Below are 17,324 nucleotides of genomic sequence, written 5' to 3' on the forward strand. Positions count from 1 at the left end.
TGGATGGATGGACTTAATTTTGCATTCTTCCAACTGGCACTCACACGATGCAGTTTTGCAATTTGCATGGCTGTGAGACTGTTATCGATGACCAGGATGATGCTGTTCCTTATTTCTTGGGAAATCTTCATGGCTGCTTCTTGATTTAAACCAGTGATGTATTGCTTGAGGATCAACCTAATAGCGCTGAGCTATTATGAAATGTGAGAACAGGTTATATTTTGTAGTATAGAGGAAGAAAAAGATTTTTCCACCACCAGGAGGAAAAAAGTAGCAATGCAGTGACTTAACAAGAATAGCTAATCATATGCTAAATAGTTACAGGTTAAATTTATGTATGAGATAGGCAAGGTGATTTTCTATAAAATGATGGTAGTCTCACATTCAAAGATGTAGTGGATGATGAGATATGGAGCCTGAAAGTCAAAAGTTCTAAACATTGTTACTAGTGATGAGCGAGTGTGCTCGTTACACAAGATTTCTGAGCATGCTCGGGTGTTCTCAAAGTAGTTTGGGCATGCTCGGAGATTTAGTTTGTGTCGCCGCAGCTGCATGATTTGCAACTGCTAGACAGCCTAAGTTAACTTTACCAATGTATAGACAAATTATATTACATATGCTATGGAAAACATGTCCAATGTGTCAGTATACATTTGCTTTTTTGTCTTCTCTTTGCTATTTTTCTTTTTAATTAAAGCGAACCTGTCACCAGTTTTGTGACACAGTAGCTGAAAATATCACCTTATTTAGCATCTGCGCTGCATTTCCTAAATCCTTCCATAACCCCTGACGCATTCTGTTTGCCACAGATAAAAAGTTTTTAATTTCTCCTGCTCTGAATGATAATCTTCTCAGTCCAGTCCGATGTTGCTCTCCATCCCTCCCTTTTGCTGCTGCTCACCATCCTTCTTGACGTGGATGAAGTGCTCATGCGCCGGCAAACATATTTCCGGTACATGGAAGTAGTTCCGGTACATGAGCCGGAAATACGTGTGCGACTCATGCGCGTTCTGTTTTTGGCTTTGTCCACACTTTGGCAAAGCATACTGTGCGAGATGTGATGTTTCTGCGTAGGCTTGAGGTGCTGCACGGCAATGTGGATGATGCAGGTGGTATCATCCATGTCAATTAAAGAAGGAGTACAGCGAGCAGCAGCCAGGGAAGGAATGGAGAGGCCCAAAGCAACACCCATCGGACCAGACCAAGAAGATTATGATACACCGCTAGAGAAATTAAAAAGGTTTTTCCAGGGCATACAGGAAGGCAGCGCAGACGCTGAATAAGGTGATATTTTTAGCTGCTATGTCACAACGCTGGTGACATTCCCCCTTTAATGTTTATTGCACAATTTAGTAATCATGGACTTTATTTCAGGGTAAACTATCAGCAGAATACAAGATCACTCTGATGGACATCGGACTAGTTATTGAATACCTTATGGGTGGAACATTTAGATGCAGCTACACCAAGAAAGGCTTCAGAGCTATGTACAAACTCTTAAAGCAGGTATTTTATTAATTAAATAACTACGGTCTAGGAAGTAGACAAAAAACCTGGGCTGCATTGACGTGTGGGGCTTTTTGTCTTATTTCGGTTTTTTAAAATCCTAGCAAAACATAGGGTTTACCACAAAAACTCACCAAAGATGTATTTATACTTCCCAAATATTACCAAATTTTTTTGCATTTATAGGCATACAGTTAGCTGCCAGCTCCTTTTGAAAGACAGCAGCTAACCGCTACATTATGTGTAGCGTGCTAACATGTCGTACTGAGCCATACTGTAGCAATATGTTATGTGATGATTTGGCTTCTAGGGGTCTCACTACGTTTATGTGTGTTCTATTGTGTTGTTAGAACTTGTTGGTCAGGGTGGTAGAGACTCATGTAATGGAGGATGACTCCGCATATACTAAAAATATTCAGAATTGAGAGTCCTCAGTGGTTGATACCTTTTAATGGCTAACTGAAAAGATGGTAACACATTGCAAGCTTTCGAGACTAGTTAGGTCTCTTCATCAGGCATTGACTAATACAAAATATGAAGAATCACATATTTATACAGAACCCAGCACAGAAAAATGCAATAGATAAGACAAGTGACGCAAAGCAGAACTATCATTGTGGGATAGGGAGAAACAAAAATATTGGACCAGTTCATAGATAAGGAGTCTGGATGTTTTATTGTCCTCTGATTGGGGTCTCCTAATGTGCTGTGATGCCCCCACAAGGTCTTAGGAGCAAATTCCTTAATTGATGTAAAAAGACATCAGAGCTTACATTCACAAAAGCGTTGAAAAAATTGTCTGGATTTAATTAGTCATCCATATAGTATTCCGTGCTCCGTGGTACATTTTAGTGGTATATAACACTCCAAAAAAGCATTGAAAAATGTGTCTGGATTAAATTACTAATCCATACATTAGTACATGCTATGTGGTACTTTTTTTTGGTATGTAACACTATAAAAAAGCAGTGAGAAATTTGTCTGGATTCAATTACTGATCCATACAATATTATGTGATTTCTGTTACATTTCGGTTTTATATAAAAATAAGTAGAAAATTGAAAAAGTATTTATGGATTCAATGATTCAACCATACACTGTAATGCAGTTCTTTTTACATTTCGCTTGTATATTAACCCCTTTCCAACCTTAGATGTAGCAATACGATCAGGTCGCCTGGAACTCGAACACAGCATTTCAGCAGCAGGCATAGGGAAGAAATCTTCTCTGCCCTTGGATTGGAGACCCCACAGCATCATTGCGGGGTCCCAATCATTGCCATCGTCACCAGAGCTAGCAAAATTGCTTGATCATGCCCAGAGCATGATGCAGCAAGTTTGCCTGTCAATGCATGTGCCAGAAAATGGTAACAATAAAAACGACAACTTGTCCTGCAAAAAACAAGCCCTCACATGACTGTTAGCCAAAATATGGAAAAATTATGGGTGATGCAAAAAGTATTTTTTTTATGTGTTTTAGTGTGTGACAGCAGCCAGACATAAAAACTGATATAAATCTGTAACTGCACCGACCCGAAGAATAAAGTCACCTAATCACTTGTACGGCACGAGGAACATGTAAAAAAAGAAAAAATCTTCACGTACTGTTAATTTATTCATTCTGACTCCCAAAGATCTCAGTAAGGCCACGGTGCACATTTATCCTGTGCACTGCGCTGAGCACATACATCTTTGAAATACGTGATTCAGACGGAACTCCCAACTGAAGATTCTCTCTAATGAGGCAGATGGAAGCACTGTGGACACCATCTCGCCTATGATCCGGCTGTGTTCATTTTTTTAGGCGTGCATAAAAGTGCAGTTGGCCACAGTTTTGTGCACTTCTGAAAAGGACACTGCTGAACAGAGGCCAGACTGAGTTCAAAGTAAATCTGCTGCCTCATTATAGTTAATGGATCCCTCGAGGGTTTCATCTGATTCACGTCATTCGAAGATTTAGATGGAAATCCCCAATGTAAGTGCTCAGCGTAGGTCGCAGGATAAATGTGATCCCAAACATTATGTAAAATGTTCCTAAAAGATTCAAATCAATCCATAAAAAATACAAGTCCCCACTCAGGACCGTCATCTGTTAACGGAAATATAGGGGACTTCAAAGTAACTGCTAGTACAAAGACACTGGAAAAGTGAAATGGCTGCTCACACTCCAAAAGAAATTCAGCAAATTCTGCGCTGCCAAATCCAAATGCTCCCCTCCCTTCTGAGCCACCAGGTGCCTAAACCACATATAGCGTCCACATGTTTCACATTTCTGTAGCAATGAGAGCCTGCCTAATTTCTGGATGCGTGTCTCAAGAAGCATGAGCTGGGCACAATGTACTGATCACTATAAAGTACTGGTAACTACAGCGCACTGGTCATTACAACGGTAGTTTGCAAATTTCACTCAGCAACATCCACTGCTGCTTGTTAACACTCATGGAGTCAAAATAGTCACTACACCTGTGTAGATAAATTCTCAAAGGGCTATAATTTTCAAAATGGGATCACTTGAGAGAGGGATTTTCCTCTTCTAGAACAAAGGGGCTCTGTATATAGAGTCCACAAACTATTCTAGGAAAATTTGTGCTCCAGGAAGCAAATTGTGCTCCGTCCCTCCCGAGTCTCCCCCTGTGGCTAAGTAGTACTGTACAGCCACATATGAGGTATTGGTATTACTTATTGGTACATATGAGGTATTGGTACATTCAGTAGAAATTGTGTGCCATTTGTACCCATTTCTTGTGTGAAAATGTAAAATCTGTTACTAAAACTAAATTTTGGTGGTAAAAATGTAATTATTTTTTCTTCACTGCACAATGGTATAAAATTCTGTGACACACCTGTAGTGTCAGTATGATCACAGCACCCCTAGATGAATTTTTTTGATAGGTGTAGTTTGTAAAATGGGGTTATTTATGGGGAGATCTGCAGTGTTGGCTTCTCAGAGGCTCTCCCAGTGGGTCATAGCATCTGCAAACCATAACAGTAAAATCTGCACCATAATTTGGTGCTCCTTCCTTTCTGAGCTTTGCACTCTGCCTGAAAAGTATTTCCCAATTGCTTGCAGGGTATTGGCGCACTCAAGTAAAAATGGACCTCAGTTTGTTATAAAAGTTTCTTCTATTAGCACTTAGAAAAATTAAAACCTTGGGGCTAAAACAACATTTTAGTGGTAAAAATGTAATGTATTATTTCTTCACCACTCAATGGTATAAAATTCTATCAGACACATGTGGTGTCAATATGATCACTGGACCCCTACATTAATTCACTAGGGGGTGTAGTTTGTAAAATTAGTTCACAAATGTGGTATTTCTGTTGTTCTGGCATCTCAGGTGCTCTGCCAATGTGACATGGCACCCTCAAACCATTCCAGCAAAATCTGAACTCCAACATGGCACTTTTTCCCTTCTAAGCCTTGCACTATGCCTCAGCAGTAGTTTTCTCCCTCAGATAGGGTATTGGCGTACTTAGGAGAAAGTTTACAACAAATTGTATTGTGCAGTTTCTCCTGTAACCCTTATGAAAATGCAAAATTTGGGGTTAAAAAACATTTTTGTGGCAATAATTAGATTTTTTTTTATTTTCATGGCTCAACGTTTTAAACTTCTGTGAAGCACCTGGGGAATAAATGTGCTCATAATACATCTAAATAAGTTCCCTGAGGGTTCTAGTATTCAAAATGGTGTCACTTGTTGGGTATTATCATTGTTTAGCCACATTAGGGGCTCTCCAAACACAACATGCTGTTCACTAATTGTTCCAGCAAATTTTGCATTCAAAAAGTCAAAAGGCACTCCTTCTCTTCCGAGCTCTGCCGTGCGCCCAAACAGTGGTTTTCCCCCATTTATGTGGTATCGACATGCTCAGGAGAAATTGCAGAACAAATTTTGGGGTCCATTTTTTCCTGTTACGATGTTGCAAAAATAAAAAAAATGGGTCTAAATAAATTTTTTGTGAAAAAATTTAAATGCTCATTTTTTTCCACATTCCAAAAATTCCTGTGAAGCACCTGAAAGGTCAATAAACTTCTTGAATGTGGCTTTGTGCACCTTGAGGGGTGCAGTCTTTAGAATGGTGTCACTTTTTGGTATTTTCTGTCATATACACCCCTCAAAGTCATTTCAAATGTAATATGGTCCCTAAAAATAATGGTTTTGTAAATTTTGTTGGAAAAATGAGAAATCGCTGATCAAGTTTTAACCCTTAAAACTTCCTAACAAAAAAAGTTGAACTGATGTAAAGTAGGTATGTGGGAAATATTATATATTAACTATTTTGTGTGACATATCTCTCTAATTTAAGGGCATAAGAATTCAAAGTTTGAAAATTGCAACATTTTCCAAATTTTTGCAAAATTTCCGTTTTTTTAAAAAAAATAAGTCATGTAGAAATGTTACCATTATCATGAAGTACAATATGTCACAAAAAATAATCTTGGAATCAGTGGGATCTGTTGAAGTCTCCCAGAGTTATTACCTCATAAAGTGACACTGGTCAGAATTGTAAATATTGGCCTTGTCATTAATGTCAGGGCTGGCGTCAGCACCTGGGCAAGTGCCGGGGCCCTGAGCAGGTGGGGGGGCCACTCACCGTTGGGGACACCAGCGCGCTATGGGAGCCCGGTGCCGGCGGCAGTAAGTGGGCCCTCTCTTGCTCAGGGCATCGGTACTTGCAATCATTATTGCTCCCTGTTCCTCCGCTGTGGCGTCTTCCAAGACTTTTGACATTTCGGGATAGAGGGTATGATGACATAACTAGTGTGCTCCTGCTGCCTGAACAGTCACAGTGCAGAGAGCCAGAACACAGCGACGCTGAGGAGTCTGGAGCAGAGCAGCGGCCAACAAGGAGATGTTAGTATTTCATTTTGTTGTTATTTTTTTAATGTTTGGAGCAATATTTGGGGCCCATCATGTACTGGAACATTATATGGGGTCCAGCATATACTGGAACATTATATCTGTTTCATTATATATGTAGCATTATATGGGGCCCTTCATATACTGGAACATTATATGGGGCCCAGCATATACTGGAGCATTATATGGGGCCTATCATATGTAGCATTATATGGGGCCCATCATATACTGGAACATTATATTGGGCCCATCATATACTGGAGCATTATATGGGGCCCGTCATATGTAGCATTTTATGGGGCCCATCATATACTGGAACATTATATGTGGCCCAGCATATACTGGAGCATTATATGGGGCCTGTCATATGTAGCATTTTATGGGGCCCATCATATACTGGAACATTATATGTGGCCCAGCATATACTGGAACTGTATATGGGGCCAAATATATAATGGAGCATTTTATGGGGCCCATCATATACAGGAGCATTATATGGGACCCAGCATATACTGGATCATTATATGGAACCCATCATATACTGGGGCATTATATGGGGACCATTATATACTGTATGGAGCATTATATGGGGCCCATTATGTATGGAGCATTATATGGTGCCCATCATATTATGTATGGAGCAATACTGTATATGGGGCTTATTATTATATATGGAGCAATATTTAGGGCTCATAATTTTGTATGGAGTAATATATGGGGTTCATTATACTGTGTGGAGCATTATATGGGGGTCCATTATTCTGTAGGAAGCAATATATAGGGCTAAATAAACTGTATAGAGCAATATATGTGGCTCATTATACTGTATGGATCATTATATGGGGCTTATTATTCTGTATGGAGTACTAAGTGGTGCCCATAATATTGTATGGCGCAATATATAGGGCTCATTATTCTGTATGGGACATTATGTGGTGGCAATAAGGTCTCATTCACACATCAGTATTTTTGATCAGTATTTAATCAGTATTTGTATGCCAAAACCAGGAGTGTCTCCAAAACAAATAACAGGAGTAAGTCTTTCAATTATATTTTTTCTTGGTAAGTTCCATTCCTGGCTTTGGCATACAAACACTGATGCAAAATACTGACCAAATACTGACGTGTGAATGAGCCTTAATACTGTATGGAGAAATATATGGGGCTCTTTATTTTGTACTAGCTGAAGAGTCCGGCGCTGCCCGGGCATAGTAACTAACTGTGGTTAGTTATAGCAAATTATAATTATCCTCCATCCCATAGTCCCATGCCCATATACCCATCATACATATCCGCCATCCCATAGTCCCGTGCCCATATACCCATCATACATATCCTCCATCCCATAGTCGAGTGCCCATATACCCATCACACATCCTCCATCCCATAGTCCCATGCCCATATACCCATCACACATCCTCCATCCCATAGTCCCATGCCCATATACCATTCATACATATTCGCCATCCCATAGTCGAGTGCCCATATACCCATCACACATCCTTCATCTCATAGTCCCATGCCCATATACCCATCATACATATCCTCCATCCCATAGTCCCATGCCCATATACCCATCATACATATCCGCCATCCCATAGTCCTGTGCCCATATACCCGTCATACATATCGTCCATCCCATAGTTCAGTGCCCATATACCCATCACACATCCTCCATCCCATAGTTAACCATTATGACATCATAATGAGCGGCGGGGCTTGCAACCTATGATAACATCAGCGTTGCCATGGCAACCATTATGACATCATAATGAGGGGCGGTGCTTGATACGCACACACTGTTTCCCCATTATGTAGATAGGGGCATTATGACATCATTATGAGGGGCGGAGCTTAACACGCATTGGAATGCGCGGGGTTAATATTTCACCTCACAACATAGCCTAGGACGCTCTCGAGGTCCAGACATATGACTGTGCCAAATTTTGTGGCTGTAGCTGCGACGGTGCAGATGCCAATCCCGGACATACACACACACATACATACACACATACATACACACTTTGAGCTTTATATATTAGATGGAGCACTATATGGTGCCCATAATACTGCATGGAAGACTATATTGTCCTTTTTCTGAGCTATTGTAGAATTTACAAAAGATATCACTCATGTAATGTAAGAAGTGAAATCTTTGGCATGGTACTATACCTATATTTCTCTGTCATATCTGTGAATCATGGTATGTGTTAAAGGGGCCCACTGAGATGCTTTCTCCTGGGGCACACGAAAACCTGGAGCTGGCCTTGATTAACATGCAAATGATCTTGGATGGTAAAGGGATTAAATTTAAAAAACTTCCAAAACTTTTTATGGAATAAATGATTCAACCATACACTTTAACTCGATTCTTGTTATAGTTCAAGCTTTTCGTAAAATTACGGTGGATTAAAATTTTTAAAAACAGCTTGGCCTCGTACAGTTCTTGTTACAGTTCAATGTGCTTTTCATAAAATTACGGTGGATTAAAATTTTTAAAAACAGCTTTGCCTGGTACAGTTCACAAAATATTTTTGGCCAAAAGATTGACTGTTGTTATATATACTGTAGAACTTGCTTTGTGTGAAATCTCATTAGTTTGAAATAAAAAGCAAAATTTTTCTGCTAGAGCTGTACAAATTTGGTCCTTTGGTATGCAGTCCCCAGCCACCACTATTTCTCCCGGTGTGGCATCCCCGCCTTGTACCAGCATGTGTCCAGGAACATCACCCGTGTCATTAACAATGCGGTTACTAGGTTTGTTCACTTAACGATTGACAGCTGGACAAGCATTTGTGGCCAGGGACACTACATTTGAATGATGGCACACTGGGTGAACATTGTCCAGCCCGGGGCCGAATCCCACCCTAGCACGGCACATGGGCTCATGACGCAAAGGATTGCTGGCTCTATTTCTGTCAGGGTTTCCTCCACTTCCTACACCAGATATTGCTCCCATCTCATGCTCCTCCTTATCCTCCATCTACAACGTGCTATCTTAAAAGCATGTCGTCCACATCAGCTGAAGCTCAGCAGCACTGCCTCAACGACATGGCAACAAGGCTCTGCTGGAGTTAATTTGTTTATGAGACAAACCTCGGCTGAGTTTTTAAAAGGAATAAGAAACCAGACAGATCCGTGGCTCTCGCCGCTGAACCTACAACCAGACATGTGATAACTCCCGTAACCTGGTGGCAGCTGTGAAGTTTGGCAAGCTCACACACGTACCATGCTTGGCACATGTGCTCAACCTTGAAGTTTAGCCATTTCTTAAAACATACCTATGTTTACCAGAGCTTCTGGTAAAGGTATGCTACATCAGCGCCCATTTCCACAAGTCAGCTCCAGGTGACGCCATGCTGCAGCAGTGCAAGCAAGTGCCAGCTCACTGACTGGTGTGCGACATCACTATGCACTGGAACTCTACACTGCAAGGTGAGCTTGCAAGGCATTATGAGCAGCAGAGATCAGTTGTGGAATACCAGCTCCAACACACACATTGTTATTATTGTCAGCCATGGATGTCTGATATTGGTGCAGTTCTACAAGACTTTGAGGACTCCACAAAGATGCTAAGCGGCAATAACATCATCATCAGCGCAATTATCCCGCTTCTGTGCCTGCTTAAACAGTCGCTCCTGACAATTAAACATGAAGCTTTGCATGTGGACCTGGTGGATATTGAGGAAGACTTGAGACAGAGAGATAATACCCATCCCAGCCTCATCTCATCTGCACAGTGTGGATAAAGTAAAGTTGAGGGCATGGAATTAGAGGCAGAGGAAGAACAGGAGCTGGTTGAGAGCAACAGAGGCTAGTATCCACACAAGCTTCGTCCCGTTTCTCCTTCGTGGATGGCCTGAGGAGGGGAATAAGGAGGAAGAGATAGAGGAGGAGATGGAGAGTAGTCATCATGATGGAGACAGAAAAGTGTTGGCTGTAGGGACCTTGGAACATAGGGCAGACTTTATGTACCGCTGCCTTTCCCGTGACCCTCCCATTACATTCATCTTGGCCAAAAAAAGAATACTGGTTGTTCACTCTGCTAGACACTTGCTGCAAGAAGAACCTTACAGCTCTCCTTACTGAGGTGGAGAGGTCTAATAAAATGGTACTATAGCAAAAGGCTATTGGTGATAATATGTTGGAAAAATTCCCATCAGACAACACTAGCGGCAAGGGGCAAGCTTCCTTCTTCAACCAAGTTGAAGAGGTGAGGGAGACACACACCAGGTACAGCAGAGTCAGGGGTACACTGGCAAAGGTCTGGGCCAATTTAATAACACCACCCCAGCGTCCAGCACCTGATGACCAGTTATCTTTGACAAAGCGGGAACATATTTCAAAGATAGTCAAGCAATACCCAGCTGACAAAAACAGCATAATCCCTAATTCCTCTGCAACCTTCAGCTATTGGGTCTCAAAGATGGCACCTGGCATGAGCTGTCCATCTATGCCTTTGAGGTGTTGTGCTGCATTGCCGCTACTGTCTTGTCTGAGTGGATTTAAATGCCGCTAGAGAGGTCAAAACAGACAGTTGCTTTCGCCTTTGAACAAAAAGTGCTGACAGGCTCAATGTGACAATAATTAACAAAGCTTGGATTTGTATCAACTTTTCAACAACACCAAATGACAGCAGCACAAAGATTTTTTTAATATTCAGTGTTTGAAAGAGGTCTGCCAGTTGTTGCCTTCCAGAGGCATGGATGGCTGGATGACCCTACTTCTAATTTTTCCATGGCTTTGCTCTTTGTGTAAAGCCTTCATGAGTGTAGGAGTACATACATCAACTATACTTTGATCATAATATTTGAATGAGGCACTACAGTTGCTGCCTTCAAGGATGTATGGATGACACTGTTTGTAATTTTTGGAAGGCATTACATTTAGTGCATAGCTGTCATGATCCCAGTGCAGGTTTTGACCTGCACATCAGGGGTTAATGTCTGGAGCCCAGTGCAGGCTTTGACCTGCACGCCTGGGGTTAATTATTGTGGCCTCTCTTTGGTTCAGGGAGAGCTTCTTATACCCCTGAGAAACTCCCATCCCCATCAGTTATACTTTTGCCTTTGGCCGAGTGTGTTGACCCCTGTGTGCCTGTGCCTGTTCGTTGTATAGCTTGCTTATATGGTTCTGACCCGGTTCTGTTCCCCATTATGAGTTTGCCTGCTGATTCAGTACTGCGCTACCCTCTCTGTGTATGACTCATTGCCTGTGACCTGACTACTCTCTGCTCGCCCCTCTTGTACTTTGCAGCTATCTCCGTGTATGACTCATTGGCTACGTCCTGACTATCCTTCCTGTCTAATCCTCTGGTTTTGTCATGCTAGCTCGTGCTTTGACCCCGACTTGATCTGTTTTTGTTCCTGTCTATGGTCCTTGGTAACTTTGTCCCGTAGTTACCCTGCTAGGAGTTTTTCTGCAGCTCCTAGCTCTCTGAGGTTTAGGCCATGCCCCCAGCAGTCACGTGCTTCAGGTCCTGCTGTTCTGAAGTATGCACCTTCTCTGCTGCTGCCCGCTCCACAGGTATCTCTGAGCACAGTTTGTTTTACTCAGGACACGCGCGCTGGCTCAGTGAGCAAGTTCAGTGCGGTGTTCCTGACAATAGCCTTTATGAATCTAGGCGTACCACTACATGACAATTTGAACAGAATGTGTATGATGTCCTCCTTTATTTCTAATATAGGGTGTGTCATGAGCAGACTCAGTTAAGTCCAACAGATGACACAACGAACACCAACAACGGGGATAGAAAAAGGAGAAGGAAGGTCCAAACAATAGGAAATGAGGCATGGGAAACCTCCTGAGCTCCAGCCTGAGCCTGTTCCCACACTCCCCTAACTCCCTAAGCAGATCCTTCCGCCGCCATCATGAACCTCATCTCTCGCTGTCACCTCACACTGCCCTGGCTAATGCACTGGCCGGCAAGGGCGCTAGCTTCACCACTGCTGATGGTACAAATACAGGGGGTAGTGACAAGTACGGGAAAGACAAGGTAACAACAAAAAGCTTAACTCCAGACACCACTGCCAAGCTCCACACTGCAGAGGACACGAAAGCAGGACCCCGAACTCCAGAAGTAGCTGATACAGGGCTAACACCAGAGAGCTGCACACTCCAGGGCTGGTCTGCATAGAATTGCTCTATCACCAACAGTCAGCTGATGCATCAGGTGACTATTTAAAGAATGGTGGGAGTGGTCACCACCTACATCAGCTGACCAAGCAATTTTGCAGCTGCAACAAGCTGCCAGCAAAGAAAAACTGACATTAACCCCTGCTGACCTGAAAGGAAAAAAATCTACATTTAAAATATAGTGGAACCAGAGCTGCCACGAATCCAAAAATGGATAGTGAAAGGGTGTATCCGAGTCCCTCTTATATCACTTTTTTGGCAGTTCTTGCTTCCTTCATAAATTATTTTCAATTTTTTACTAAAAATGTCGATTTTGGTTTACTTAAGTTAGTTTTTTTAAAATCCATTTTAAATGTTGTCTTACAAAAAAGTCATACAGGAAAGAATGTTTCTTAACTTTCTTTTCGTGTAAATGCCAATTTCTTGTCGATTTTGAATGTTTTTTTGTCAGTCTTTAAAGTGGAGTAGAAGTGTGACACCATTGTTCTCAACAGTGATCTGGGATTCAGAGATACTTCCAGGTGACTTTCTCATGCTGTTTTTCTTCCATTCAGTACTTTTTCCAGCAATTTCAACATTTTCACTGCCCACCAGACCTCTTTGTAGGGTCTGCCGGAAAAAATGTTCGGCTTTCCCATTGACTCCCATTATATTCGTAATGAGCATCTGAGCATTAGGGATTGCTCGGTTTGAGTAATGAGGATATGAGCATTTTTCGCTCATCTCTAGTGAACACCTTTACACCGAAGATGCAAAAACTGATGTCACTAAACAGGAATAAGTATTACAATTTTGTCACAGAACCTACATAATAAAACAGTGATATAAGAGAGGCATCTCCAGCTGTAATAGGCACTGGCATCGGCCGGTCCCCTCTCTCACAGTGGTTACGCCGCTGGCTACAGTGTATCACTATAATTTGCTCACAATTATGTCAATGGTTTTAAAGAACATGGAAATAAAATGATGTGACACTTAATGGATTAACTACTTTACCCCAAAGGGAGGTTTGCATGTTAATGACCAGGCCAATTTTTACAGTTCTGACCACTGAGGTTGATGTAATAACTCTGGAACGCTTCCATGGATCCTGGTGATTCTGACATTATTTTCTTGTGACATACTGTACTTCATGATAGTGGTAAAATTTCTTCGATATGACTTGCGTTTATTTGTGAAAAAAAAAACGGACATTTGACAACAATTTCGCAATTTTCCAACTTTGAATTTTTATACTCTTATGCCACATAAAATACTTAATAAGTAACATTTCCCACATGTTTACTTTACATCAACACAATTTTGGAACCAAATTTTTTTTGTTAGGAAGTTATAAGGGTTAACAGTTGGCCAGCGATTTCTCATTTTTACAACACCTTTTTTTTTAGGGATCACATCACATTTGAAGTCACTTTGAGGGGTCTATATGATAGAAAATACCAAAAAGTGACAACTTTCTAAAAACTGCACCGCTGAAGGTGCTCAAAACCACATTCAAGAAGTTTATTAACCCTTCAGGTGCTTCACAGGAATTTGTGGAATGTTTAAAAAAATGAACATTTAACTTTTTTTCACAAAAAATGTATTTCAGATCCAATTTTTTTTATTTTACCAAGGGTAACAGGAGAAATTGGACCACAAAAGTTGTAAAACCTCTGTTTGGGCATATGGCAGAGCTCGGAAGGGAAGGAGCGCCATTTGACTTTTCAATGCAAAATTGGTTGGAATTAAGATCGGGCGCCAGGTCGCATTTGGAGAGCCCCTGATGTGCCTAAACAGTGGAAAGCCCCCATAAGTGACACCATTTTGGAAACTAGACCTCCTAAGGAACTTATCTAGATGTGTGGTGAGCACTTTGAATCCGCAAGTGCTTCACAGAAGTTTATAACGTAGAGCTGTAAAAATAAAAAATCATATTTTTTCACAAAATGATCTTTTCACCCCCAATTTTTTATTTTCCCAAGGGTAACAGGAGAAATTGGGCACCAAACGTTGTTGTACAATTTGTCCTGAGTATGCTGATACCCCATATGTGGGGGTAAACCATTGTTTGGGCGCATGGCAGAGCTTGGAAGGAAAGGAGCCCCATTTTACTTTTTCAACACAAAATTGGCTGGAATTAAGATCGGACACCATGTTGCATTTGGAGAGCCCCTGATGTGCCTAAACGGTAGAAACCCCCCACAATTGACACCATTTTGGAAACTAGACCCACTCATGAACTTATCTAGATGTATGGTGAGCGCTTTGAACCCCTAAGTGCTTCACAGAAGTTTATAACATAGAGCCGTAAAAAATAAAAAATCATATTTTTTCACAAACATGATATTTTTGCCCCAAATTTTTTATTTTCACAAGGGTAACAGAAGAAATTGGACCCCAATAGTTGTTGTCCAATTTGTCCTGAGTACGCCAATACCCCATATGTGGGGTAAATCACTGTTTGGGTGCACAGCAGAGCTCCGAAGGGAAGGAGCAAAGTTTGACTTTTTCAATGCAGAATTGGCTGGAATTGAGATCGGATGCCATGTTGCGTTTGGAGAGCCCCTGATGTGCCTAAACAGTGGAAACCCCTCAATTCTAACTACAACCCTAGCCCCAACACACCCCTAGCCATAATCCCAACCATATCCCTAACCACAAACCTAACCCTTACACACCCCTAACCCTAATCCCAACCCTAACCCTAATCCCAACCGTAACCGTAATCCAAACCCTAACCCTAACTTTAGCCCCAATTCTAACCCTAACTTTAGCCCAAAACCTAACCCTAACTTTAGCCCCAATCTCCTAATGTTGCTGAGTGCCGTCTGGCAGATCTCGGCGGGTGCACTGCGCATGTGCCCACCATTTTCTTCCAGAAGAAGCCGGCAGCCCCGAGAACTTCAGGGGGGCCTGCAGGGACAACGGAGGTACCGAGGGGTGATTGGGGAACAAGGGACCCTATTTCTCTCTCTTCTGATATGTGATTTTTTTTTATGTTTTGGCGCTTTTATATAATAAAAACTATTTTATAGAAAAAATAATTGTTTTTGCATCACTTTATTCTGACAGCTATAACTTCTTTATTTTTTCGCTGATGACGCTGTATGGCAGCTTGTTTTTTGCGGGACAAGATGATGATTTTAGCGGTACCATGTTTATTTATATCTGTCTGATAGTGTGTTATTCCACTTTTTGTTCGGCGGTATGATGATAAAGCATTTTTTTGCCTTTTTATATGGGGTTCATTAAAGGGCTTAACTAGTGGGACAGTTTTATAGGTCGGGTCATTATGGATGCAGCGATACCAAATATGTGTACTTTTATTGTTTAGATTTTTTTTTTTCATTCAAATATTTATTCAGTGATAGAAAAAAATATTGATTATTTTATTATTATTATTTTTTTTTAATATTTTTACAATTATTTTATTTTATTTTTTTTAACTTCATTCTAACTTTTACATTTTGTCCCACAATAGGACAATTATTTTTTGAAGGTTGATCACTTCTATGGCATGCAGATTAAGCAGCATCTTCATGCTATAGAAGCGGTCAGCGCTGCACTCAGTGCACACTGACTTGAGAGACTTCCTGACATGCACTGTGCATGGCAGGAAGTTTCTTAGCTCTTGTAACCCAGATGTCGACATCGGGTTACCATGGCAGCGATCGCGGTCTCCGATCCAAAGGCAGAGGGGCTGTCAGCCCTCTGCCTGCTCCCGGAATGCTGCGATCCTGTTCGAACACAGCATTTCCGGGGTTAATGTGCCGGGAGTGGTCTGTGACCGCTCCTGGCACCTAGTGCTGGGTGTCAGCTGTGAGAATCAGCTGACACCTGGCCGCGATCGGCCGCACACCACCTGTGTGCGTGGCCGATCACTATGACGTACTATACCATCCATGGTCAAATTCTGCCAGGTCACATGGACGATATAGTACGTCAGTTGGCAGAAAGGGGTTAAAGGGAATCTGTTAGCAGTATTTCACACCACAAACTAATTATATGTTCATGTAGCTTTTTCCAAGATTAGTTATTCACATTTATTCTCTGCACAGTACTGCCTCTTCCTGCTTGACTGATAGCTTCTTTGCCTGCAGTCACACAGCATACAGGCTGTCAGTCAAGCAGGAGGAGGTGGTGCTGGCAGGGAATAGAGCTGGAGTGACAAAGGCTTCAAATCTACAATAGCTCATCAACCTCATTTGCATATCAATTGAAATGACGCTGATTTCAGAATAATGGAGGTATGTACTCTCCATGTAAAGGTATTGCTTGACTTGTCTTTAAAAGAGCTACATATGCATGTACTGTAAATTGCTTTAGGTATAAAATCCTGCTGACAGATTCTCTTTAAACGGATCCTGTCATATGAAAAATGTTATTAACCTCAAATATGTGGTGTGGTGGAGGGAAATGTGTAAGGGGGTATGGAGGCTAGTTTATGTCCCACACTCCTTGCGTACGTCCCTGAGAAGCTGGTATATTGTATATGTCTTGTAATATTGCCATGTTGTCTAATACCTTGTGTGTGTATATATATATATATATTCTTGTGCTGAATAGATATAGGGAAAAGTGTAGGATTTAGCCCACTAGGGGAGCACGATAGAGTAAGATAGCAGCAGGTTAAACCAATAGGAATTATCTAGTTAGCAGGAGCCAACTGAGGTTAGTTTGGGGAGCTTCCTGGGATTGAGTCAATGTGGAGAAGGAGTCTGGAGAAGAAGTGTGAGTGGGAAGCCAGGGCAGGACAGTGGTGTCCAGGGTTAAAGTTTAAGCTGAGGAGCCCAGCAGTCCAGGGCCTAGAGCTGACAGTCACACATGGTAGAGGAATATC

At 41.6% G+C, this 17,324-nt stretch overlaps 1 protein-coding gene across 1 annotated transcript in view; it reads left to right on the forward strand.

The window, feature by feature from the left end:
• LOC141084018 (transient receptor potential cation channel subfamily M member 7-like) overlaps positions 1-17,324 on the forward strand; it is a 311,613-nt gene that overhangs the window by 149,201 nt on the left and 145,088 nt on the right. The window contains 1 exon segment of the mRNA XM_073568395.1: positions 1,375-1,506. Coding sequence (XP_073424496.1) covers positions 1,375-1,506 — 132 coding nt within the window.

The sequence above is a fragment of the Dendrobates tinctorius genome, unplaced genomic scaffold (genome assembly GCF_039654945.1).
Source record: "Dendrobates tinctorius isolate UK_male_01 unplaced genomic scaffold, ASM3965494v1 ptg000022l, whole genome shotgun sequence".
In the NCBI taxonomy this organism is placed as follows: domain Eukaryota; kingdom Metazoa; phylum Chordata; class Amphibia; order Anura; family Dendrobatidae; genus Dendrobates; species Dendrobates tinctorius.